This window comes from Amphiprion ocellaris, chromosome 21, assembly GCF_022539595.1.
Source record: "Amphiprion ocellaris isolate individual 3 ecotype Okinawa chromosome 21, ASM2253959v1, whole genome shotgun sequence".
NCBI lineage: Eukaryota > Metazoa > Chordata > Actinopteri > Pomacentridae > Amphiprion > Amphiprion ocellaris.
Genome location: NC_072786.1, coordinates 19,277,525 through 19,288,519, shown reverse-complemented (window position 1 = coordinate 19,288,519; position 10,995 = coordinate 19,277,525). Strand labels below are relative to the sequence as shown.

Sequence of the window (10,995 nt, the reverse complement as noted above, 5' to 3'; positions counted from 1 at the left end):
TGAGACAGGATGTTCCTGATTTTTACAATATTTCTCAGGTGGAAAAAGGAAGTCCTACAGATTTGTTTGATGTGTGAGTTAAAGGACATGTCCTGGTCAAAGACAACGCTGAGGTTCCTCACAGTAGTACTGGAGGCCAATGTAATGCCATCCAGAGTAACTATATGCTTTGAAAGCAATTTTCTAAGATGTTTGGGGCCAAATACAATGACTTCAGTCTTGTCTGAATTTAGTAGTAGGAAATTATAGGTCAACCAGGTCTTTATGTCCTTAAGACAATCTTGCAGTCTAGCTAGCTGATTAGTTTCATCTGGCTTCATAGATAAATACAATTGTTTCGTCAGAGTAACAATGGAAATTAATACAGTGCTTCCTAATAATATTGCCTGAGGGAAGCATGTATAATGTGAACAGTATTGGTGCTAAGACAGAACCCCGAGGAACTCCATGATTAACCCTAGTATGCTCAGAAGAGTCATTGTTGACATGCACGAACTGGAACCTGTCTGATAAGTAGGATTTAAACCAGTCCAGTGCTGTCCCTTTAATGCCAATACACAGTTCTAGTCGCCGTAATAAAAGATTGTGGTCGATTGTATCGAATGCTGCACTAAGGTCCAACAAAATAAGTATAGAGACCAGTCCATTATCTGACGCTATGAGAAGGTCATTAGTAACTTTCACCAGAGCTGTTTCTGTGCTATGATGCACTCTGAAGCCTGACTGAAACTCTTCAAACAAGCTATTCCTTTGTAAATGTTCACATAATTGATTCGCAACTGTTCTTTCCAGAATTTTAGAGAGAAATGGGAGGTTGGAAATTGGTCTATAGTTGGCTAAAACATCTGGATCTAGAGTGGGCTTTTTAAGTAAAGGTTTGATTACAGCAACCTTAAAAGCCTGTGGTACATAGCCTGTTACTATAGAGAGATTAATCAGATCTAACATTGAGGAATTAATTAAAGGTAAAGCCTCCTTGAACAGTTTAGTTGGGATAGGATCTGAAAGACAAGTTGATGGTTGAAATTGTTGAAATCAGTTCAGAGAGATGTATGGGAGTGAAAAATTCTAAATATCCATCAGGTCTTACAGCCAAATTCTAAAGCATCTGTACTCGATAATACATCTGTGACATTTGTAGGAAGGGCCAGATTAATTTTTTTTCTAATCGTAGTAATTTTATTTGTAAAGAAGCTCATGAAGTTGTTACTGCTCAAAGCTAAAGGAATACAGGTGCAGCCAGGTGATAATTAGGAGATTACTGTAGGCAATCTTGCTTTATTTTACTCTGGTTGTATGCTATTGTGTGATTGGTGGTGAGTGTGTCTGGGTGGGTACTTTTGGCCCGAGGAAGTGACACTGAGTGGTGCACAGGTGCAGGTGTGCAGGTGTGCCGGAACGCTTTTTCCTCGATGGTCTCTCAGCGGAGGAGGAGGCAGAGCGTGGCGGCGTGGACAGCGTGGGTTCTTTTGGGCTTGACAAAAACCCAAGCACGGACTCAGGATCCCCAAGCAGGAAGCTTGGAGAACGAGGCTGAGGACCTTTAAGCCCCGCTGCCAGATGGTGAGCGGGAGGACGGAGAACCGACTGCGGGAGCAGTTTAGGAGTTCGAGAGGAGGCTAGCTTGGCTAACGCTAGCCCGGCGGCTAGCGTCCTCCGAATCGGAATGTTTCACCGCACTCAATGTTTTCCGTGAGCACTGTTCCACCGCACTCAAGGTTTTTTATGAGCACTGTTTCAACGCACTCAATGTTTTATGGACCAAACAGCGTTACACCACGTTGTTGATTCAAACTGAACCCGGACAGTGAGTAGACTTGGCCAGGTGGCCGCGTGTATGTATGTGTGTGTGTACGTGTGTGCAATCATGGAGCACAGATTGATGTTCCATTGTTCAGTGATTTGGTGGGTGTTGTAAGGCAACCCTTGAGACTGAGGGGGTAAACGTAGGGGGAAATATTTGCATTCATTAATTTAGTTTTAAAAAGGTAACAGCGGGACTGGTCATTCGGACCATCCGGGGACATTCATCTAACTAGCATATAATTTGTTTTTTGGGAAAGTTTAGGTTACTTCTCCTATGTTTTGTGATTTATCTGTGGTATATATATAGCTTTGTGTTGTATTAAATCAGGCCTCTCTTAATTTGGCCAAAAGGATAAAAACTTCTCTGGGTCTCATTTTTTATTTTTGATATCTCTAATCTATACTTTCCATTTAGCTTTACGAACCCGAGCACCCACCATTCTCGGGGTAATTACCTCAATAGAGTGGCTGCATAGGGGTGCTACATAAAATTTGAGGCACTGCTGGGATTAAATTTAGTTTAAAAGTAGCTTATAACTAGCCCTAAATTAGCTGTAAAAATGATTGTGACCCAGAGATTTAAGAATTTTGTTTAAAAATAATTTAAAACCATATATTCCTTAGCTGTTAACCTGCTAAGACTAAAACTTAGGTGTAAACTAAAACCTCTCCAACTGTAAAATTAAAGCTTTATTAGGTAAACCTGAATCAGGACAAACAAACCAAGCATAAATTTAGTCTGAACAAGTGATCGTGACCACCGTAACTACACAACGTGTGGGGATGGCGCAACTAATGAACTGGTGTGTTGGAGAAGGCCTAGATCCAGTGAAGGCTTTGCTGCTGAAGGATGTACCTCCAGATGCTGCAGTGGATTTCATCGAAGAAACGCTGCAGACTATCAAAGCACTTGGGAAAGTCAGAGTGAGAGGAAGAATGTATGATCCGCAGTCCCGAAGTTTAACTGTGCTATGTGAGTGCAGGGAGAAGGTGGATGCAAGTGCTATTCCTCCGGATGTTCTGCCCGAGGAGTCTGCTGTGTCATGGAGAATCTTTGGACTCTCTGAACAGGAGCAGGAAGAAAAACCACCGGTTCCAGGTGCTGGTAATGGTCAAGATGTGAGTCCACTACAAGCTTCTACTCCTGAAGCTATCATCCGAGCTGTTGGAGATATTCTGGAAAAAACGAGTAGGCCCACAACCAGTGACAGTTGTCAATACAGGAGGCTGCGGACTTTCTCAGGGGTCACACCCACACCCCCTGGAGAAGAGCAGGTGGAAAACTGGGTTGAACAAGCCAGACTAATGATTGAAGAATGCGATGGATCTGAAAGAGAGAAAAGGATGAGAATCATGGAGTGTGTAAAGGGGCCTGCACTAGAGATTCTGCAAGCTGTCAGATTCAACAACCCTAATGCCACGTCCCTAGACTACCTTGACATTCTGGAGAACACCTTTGGCACACCGGAAAGCGGTGAAGAACTCTACTTTGCCTTCAGAATGCTGTGTCAACATCCTGCTGAGAAACTTTCTGAATTCCTGAGACGCCTGGAACGAGTTCTGACTAAAGTTATCCAAAAAGGCGGGCTTCAGTTAGCCACCGCTAATAGAGTCCGTCTAGACCAACTCATCAAAGGGGCCACCAGATCTGATCTAATGATCTTGAACCTCAGATTGAGAGAGCGCAGAGACAACCCTCCAACATTCCTACAGCTGCTGAATGAAATACGTCTGGAGGAGGAGCATGAAGCTTCACGTCGCAGGTTGCATCCATCCAAAGCTGTTCATGCTAAAAGTGCAGTGATAACCTCTGACTCTGAACTGAAAGACTTGAAAACGGAGATAAAGCAACTGAGAATTCAAGTAACTGAGCTTACTGCGCCCTCAGTCATGCCCAGTCCCCCTTTGACAAGCTCTCTGCCAGCAGTCACTGCCACGACTGAGAGCTCAGAAGATTCGAACATCCAAGCCCTAAAGAAAGAAGTGGTAAAGCTCCGAAAGCAAGTTTCTGCCATGTCAGTCAGGCCCAAGTATAGTCCAGCCCCGGAGCCCCACCAAAGAGAGACTCAGTCAAAGCCTCGGCAGCAAAGATCCTCGGCACCTCGAGACTCAAGTGACGTCTTCTGTTATCGGTGTGGCGAAGATGGACACTATGCAACTAAATGTGCTGCTCCAGAGAACTACCCCAAAGTTATTCAGAAACTGCTGCGAGCACAAAGAAAATACCAGCAAGGTCAGAAAATCGACCAGTCAAAAACAAAGGCCACACATGCAGATGTTAGGAGAAGCGCCGTCCAGGTTCACACCAACAGTTTGCCAGAGGGGCTAGTAGGACCGCCTTCCACTGCCCCGGTAAAGATTAATGGTAACCCTTGCATGGCACTGATGGACAGTGGCTCCCAAGTGACCATTATCTTTGACCACTGGTACTCAGAAAACCTGTCACATATTCCGCTGAACCCCGTGACTGGTCTAGCCATTTGGGGCCTGAGTGAGTCAGATAGCAGTTACCCCTACAAAGGTTATATTCAAGTTGAGTTGGAGCTGCCTACAAATTCAAAGTCATCCAATGTGAAGTCTGTTCCTGTCCTGGCTTTGGTGTGTCCTGACCCCCGCTGTTCTGAAAACATACCTGTCCTCATTGGCACAAATGTCAGCGGAGTCCAGCCCTTTCCGTCACCAGCCAAGGAAAACACGGCAGGAAACATCCACTCCGTCAAAGGTCAGGTTCAAAAGAAAAGCCACTTACCTATTCCAGACACAAGAACCACATATAACCCCAAAGATTTACCTGTGGCCGAAGTAAGGTGGACAGGGCCTGGACCGCTCATTATCCCTCCTGGTATGGAACACGTTGCGATTTGCAACGTTAAAGAGAAACAAGACATTGGAGACAGTATACTCATTGCTGAACGTGCTCACTCACCTGCTCTTCCACCAAGTGTTCTAGTTCAGCCAACCGTGTTGTTCTCCAAGTTGCTAGACACTAGCAAGTTCCTGGTGCTTCTGCGGAATGAGTCCCTCAAGCCAACCGCCATTCCTATGGGGACTGTGATTGCTCATCTGCACATTGCTGATATTGTAACTGATACCCCCAACTCCAAAGCCAAAGCTGTACCAGCTATGGACCCCTCTTTGTTTGACTTCAGCGACTCCCCCATCAGCAAAGAATGGAAAGCAAGGCTAGGTCACAAGCTCGCTCAACACTCCAGTGTGTTCTCTGTAGATGAATGGGATGTAGGTTTGGCCAAAGGAGTAGAACATCACATCCCTTTAAGCAATAACACTCCATTCCGGGAGCGGTCTCGCCGCATAGCCCCTGCTGATTTGGATGATCTCCGGCGTCATCTTCAAGGCCTGCTGGCTGCAGGGATCATTAAAGAATCAAGGAGTCCCTACGCATCACCAATTGTCCTTGCACGTAAAAAGAATGGCCAACTTCGCATGTGTATTGACTACCGCACCCTGAACCGCAGAACCATCCCAGATCAGTACACTATGCCACGTATCGACGATGCCCTCGATTGTCTGTCTGGCAGCAAGTGGTTTTCAGTATTGGACCTGCGCAGCGGCTATTACCAAATACCGATGGCTGAAGAGGACAAAGAGAAAACTGCCTTCATATGCCCTCTTGGATTCTTTCAGTTTGAGCGGATGCCACAAGGGATTACAGGGGCCCCTGCAACATTCCAAAGACTTATGGAAAAGGCAGTTGGGGACATGCACATGCTCGAAGTCATTGTGTATCTGGACGACCTGATTGTGTTTGGCAAAACTTTGGAGGAACATGAACGAAGACTCCTCAAGGTTATAACCCGCCTGGAAGAAGCTGGTCTCAAGTTGTCCCTTGACAAGTGCCAGTTCTGCCGCTCTCAAGTGACCTATGTTGGACACATCGTCTCAGAGCACGGCATCGCCACAGACCCAGCCAAAATCGAAGCAGTGACCAGATGGAAGCAGCCAACTGATCTCCCTTCGCTACAGTCCTTCCTGGGGTTCTGTGGCTATTACCGCAGATTTATAAAGAACTATTCCATCATTGTTCGACCACTCACAGAGCTGTGCAAAGGGTATCCTCCCACACAAAAGAAGAAAAAATCCAGTCCTTCACCAGAAAAAACCTACTACAAAATCCATGAGCCCTTCGGTGACCGGTGGGATCAGTCCTGCTCAGAGGCTTTCCGAAAGATTATCCAGTGCCTCACAAATGCACCTGTGCTGGCATTCGCTGACCCAGCCAAACCCTACATCCTTCATGTGGATGCGAGTTTTCATGGTCTGGGTGCAGTTCTCAACCAAGAGTATCCAGAAGGCTTAAAACCAGTTGCCTTCGCAAGCAGAAAAATAAGTGCCTCTGAACGAAACTATCCTGTGCACCAACTCGAGTTTTTGGCGCTCAAGTGGGCTGTGGTCGATAAGTTCCATGACTATTTGTATGGAGCTCAGTTTACAGTGAGAACTGATAACAACCCACTCACATATATTCTCACGACAGCTAAACTCAACGCAACTGGTCATCGCTGGCTCTCTGCCTTGTCTACATACAACTTTACCCTGCAATATAGACCAGGTCGCAGTAACATTGATGCGGATTCACTGTCTCGCAACCCTCTTCCCACAACAGCGGGAGGTTGGCAAAGTGTATCCCCTGAAAGTATCAAAGCTCTCTGTAAGCAGAGCAAGTCCAGTGAAATACTCAAAGAGCACACAACAATCGTTGAATCACTTGGAGTTTCCCCAGATGCAATACCTGAATGCTTTGCATACCCAGTCCGCCTGGACATTGGTTCGCTAGAGCAACTCGGCCCCAAAGACCTCATCAAAGCTCAAGACACTGACCCCTGTATTACTCCAGTCAAACAGGCAGTTAGTGGTGGTCTGCCATTTTTGAGTCACGGCAATCCGATGTCTGCTCTACTCCACAAAGAAGCCAATAAGCTGGTGATCCGAGACAAATTACTCTACAGAAAAGTTGAGAGGAATGGAATTGAAGTGCACCAGCTTGTACTCCCCAAAGAATATGTGCCGATGGTTCTGCAATCTCTGCATGACGAGTCTGGGCATTTGGGCATGGACAAGACCATTGAACTCATCAGAGATCGGTTCTACTGGCCAAAGATGGGAGCTGAAGTCAAGCAGTATGTGAGGAATTGTGGCAGATGCATCACCCGGAAAGCCCTACCCCAAAGAGCTGCTCCTTTAAATCAGATCACCAGCCAAGGACCTCTAGACCTTGTGTGTATCGATTTTCTGTCACTTGAGCCAGACTCCCAAGGTTATGCCAACATCCTTGTAGTGACGGACCACTTTACTCGGTATGCTCAAGCCTTTCCAGCCAAAGACCAGAAGGCGACCACAGTAGCAAAGATCCTGTGTGAGCGTTATTTTGTACACTATGGTTTACCGGCCCGCATACATTCAGATCAAGGGCGTGACTTTGAAAGCAAACTGATCCAAGACCTTCTGAAGATGCTGGGCATTCGCAAATCGAGAACAACCCCATACCATCCTCAGGGAGATCCTCAACCGGAGAGATTTAACCGTACGCTCCTGGCTATGCTTGGCACTCTGGATCCAAAGCAAAAGCAAAAGTGGAGTCAGAAAATCAGTCAGTTGGTCCATGCATACAATTGTTCACAAAACGAAGCAACAGGTTTCTCACCTTACCTGTTAATGTTTGGCAGAGAAGCTCGTCTACCAGTAGACATCTGCTTCAGAATGTCCGACGACTGTCAAAAGACCAAGTCCTATAATCAGTATGTTGCCCAGCTCAAGAAGGATCTCCAAAGAGCTTACACTCTTGCCACTGAAATGTCAGACAAAAATCACCAAAGAAACAAGAAAGCACACGACAAGCAGGTCAAAGAACAAGTTCTTGACAAAGGGGACAGAGTGCTTCTAAGAAATTTTGGGGTCACCGGCAAACACAAGCTAAAATGTAAATGGAGACCCTTACCGTATGTTGTCGTAGAGAAGCTACCCAACCTCCCAGTCTACAAGATTAAACCAGAGAGCGGTATGGGCGCAGGAAAAACAGTCCATCGTAACCACCTCTTACCCATTGGTTATCTTGTCAGATTTCCCGTTGAAGATGATGAAGAGGAGACGAAGAAAAGTCCTGTAACCCGGGCACAACAACAAAAGTCCAGAGAACAGGTGCAGACAACCAGAACAAATGAGGACATATCCTCAGAGTCAGAGTATGAGGAAGTATACCTCTCGAGACCATTGGAATTCGACTTGGAAAAGCTGCTGACACACCCAGAACTATCAACCACGCCATCTCAGCCCAACGTCATAGCCGCTGAAAGTCAAGCTAAAGATATGGCTGATGCTGAACCAGTGGTGAATGACCTTTCGGACCTGCCTCCCAACGCTGATCCAGAAATCAACGTTCGAGAAGGGGGAGCAGACCTTACCCCCACCCAAGACAATGAAGTGGAGATCCAACCCCCCAGGCGCTCAAAGAGAGTCCCTCGTCCAGTGGTTAAGCTGAGCTATGATGAACTTGGCAAATCCTGTGAACATCCCGTTACAGTCTTAAGCCATGGAGTGCTGGTTGGAAGTGGAATTTACAGGGATCCCAGAAGCAGCCCCTGTCACACTATTTGGTGCCACCCCATGGCGTTGTGTTCCACTTGTTCCAAGGAGGCCTCTTCACTAAATTGTAAGATTATTAGAGTACTCTTAAAAAAAAAAAAAAAAAAAAAAACTACTTTATTTTGATGAGGACATCAAAATCTTTTAGAAGGGGGAGGGTGCAGCCAGGTGATAATTAGGAGATTACTGTAGGCAATCTTGCTTTATTTTACTCTGGTTGTATGCTATTGTGTGATTGGTGGTGAGTGTGTCTGGGTGGGTACTTTTGGCCCGAGGAAGTGACACTGAGTGGTGCAGAGGTGCAGGTGTGCAGAGGTGCACAGGTGCAGGTGTGCAGGTGTGCCGGAACGCTTTTTCCTCGATGGTCTCTCAGCGGAGGAGGAGGCAGAGCGTGGCGGCATGGACAGTGTGGGTTCTTTTGGGCTTGACAAAAACCCAAGCACGGACTCAGGATCCCCAAGCAGGAAGCTTGGAGAACGAGGCTGAGGACCTTTAAGCCCCGCTGCCAGATGGTGAGCGGGAGGACGGAGAACCGACTGCGGGAGCAGTTTAGGAGTTCGAGAGGAGGCTAGCTTGGCTAACGCTAGCCCGGCGGCTAGCGTCCTCCGAATCGGAATGTTTCACCGCACTCAATGTTTTCCGTGAGCACTGTTCCACCGCACTCAAGGTTTTTTATGAGCACTGTTTCAACGCACTCAATGTTTTATGGACCAAACAGCGTTACACCACGTTGTTGATTCAAACTGAACCCGGACAGTGAGTAGACTTGGCCAGGTGGCCGCGTGTATGTATGTGTGTGTGTACGTGTGTGCAATCATGGAGCACAGATTGATGTTCCATTGTTCAGTGATTTGGTGGGTGTTGTAAGGCAACCCTTGAGACTGAGGGGGTAAACGTAGGGGGAAATATTTGCATTCATTAATTTAGTTTTAAAAAGGTAACAGCGGGACTGGTCATTCGGACCATCCGGGGACATTTATCTAACTAGCATATAATTTGGTTTTTGGGAAAGTTTAGGTTACTTCTCCTATGTTTTGTGATTTATCTGTGGTATATATATAGCTTTGTGTTGTATTAAATCAGGCCTCTCTTAATTTGGCCAAAAGGATAAAAACTTCTCTGGGTCTCATTTTTTATTTTTGATATCTCTAATCTATACTTTCCATTTAGCTTTACGAACCCGAGCACCCACCATTCTCGGGGTAATTACCTCAATAGAGTGGCTGCATAGGGGTGCTACACAAGATTCAACAGAGCTCTGACTCTTTGTCAGCCTGGCTACAGTGCTGAAGAGAAACCTGGGGTTGTTCTTGTTTTCCTCTATTAAAGATGAATAATATGTTGTCCTGGCATTACGAAGAGCTTTTTTATAAATTACTAGACTATTTTTCCAAGCTACATAAACTTCCTCTAAATTAGTGGAATACCACTTCCTTTCCAGCTTTCGGGACGCCTGCTTTAAAGTCCGCAGCTGGGAATTATACCAAGGAGCAGGTCCTCTCTGAGATAGAACTTTCTTTTTTACAGGTGCAACACTATCAAGTGTTGTACGCAGTGAGGCTGTAGCATTATTAACAATATAATCCACTTCTGTGGGGGTAAATTATAATATTTCCCTTCCATTTTATCAGTAAGTGGTGCTGAACTAAATAGGGAGGGTATTATTTCCTTAAATTTAGTCACCGAATTGTCAGGCAGATATCTACTGTAATGATATTTTTTCTTAACTCCTATACAATCTATTGTTGTAAATTGAAATGTTATCATAAAATGGTCAGAAAGAAGAGGGTTCCGGGGAAATACTGTTAACTGTTTGATTTCTATGCCATAAGTCAGAACGAGGTCAAGGGTGTGATTAAAATTATGAGTTGGTTTATTTACATGTTGACAAAACCCAATTGAGTCTAATATTGAATTAAAAGCAGTCGTAAGGCTGTCACTGTCCACGTCAACATGAATGTTAAAGTCACCCACAATAATCACTTTATCTGAGCTGAGCACTAAATCAGATAAAAAGTCTGAGAATTGAGATAAAAACTCAGAGTAAGGAGCAGGAGGACGATATACAACAGCAAATAAAACTGGTTTCTGAGCTTTTAAATCTGGATGAGAGAGACTGAGAGTAAGATTTTCAAATGAACTGTAACTAGGTTTAGGTCTCTGGTTAATTTTTAAGCTAGAAATGTAAATTGCCACCACTCCTCCTCCTCGGCCTGTGATTCGAGGAACATGACAGTTAGTATGACTAGTAGGCGTTGATTCATTTAGACTAACATATTCTTCCTGCTGCAACCAGGTTTCAGTCAAACAGAACAAATCAATCTGGTTATCAGTTATCAAATCATTTACTAACAGAGATTTAGACGAGAGAGATCTAATATTTAACAGACCACATTTAATTGTCCTTTTTCTTCGCTCAGTTGAAATAGTGGTATTAATTTTTATTAGATTTTTATGGTTACTATGTCTTTTGTTTATTTTTGAATTGTATAATTTATTGAATTTTGGTGGTCGGTGGACAGACACAGTCTCAATAAAGCTAACTGAATTACTGGAGGGTGACAGCTGAGAGGAAACTGCAGAGAGGTG

The 10,995-nt window shown here is 45.0% G+C and overlaps 1 protein-coding gene across 1 annotated transcript; it reads left to right on the top strand.

Annotated features, from left to right (window-relative positions):
* The first annotated feature begins 566 nt into the window (after positions 1–566).
* Positions 567–9,615, top strand: LOC129347852 (uncharacterized). The gene has a single exon (XM_055006341.1). It carries the CDS (start codon positions 2,590–2,592, stop codon positions 8,530–8,532), a length of 5,943 nt encoding a protein of 1,980 aa, XP_054862316.1. The 5' UTR covers positions 567–2,589; the 3' UTR covers positions 8,533–9,615.
* The last annotated feature ends 1,380 nt before the right edge of the window (positions 9,616–10,995 follow it).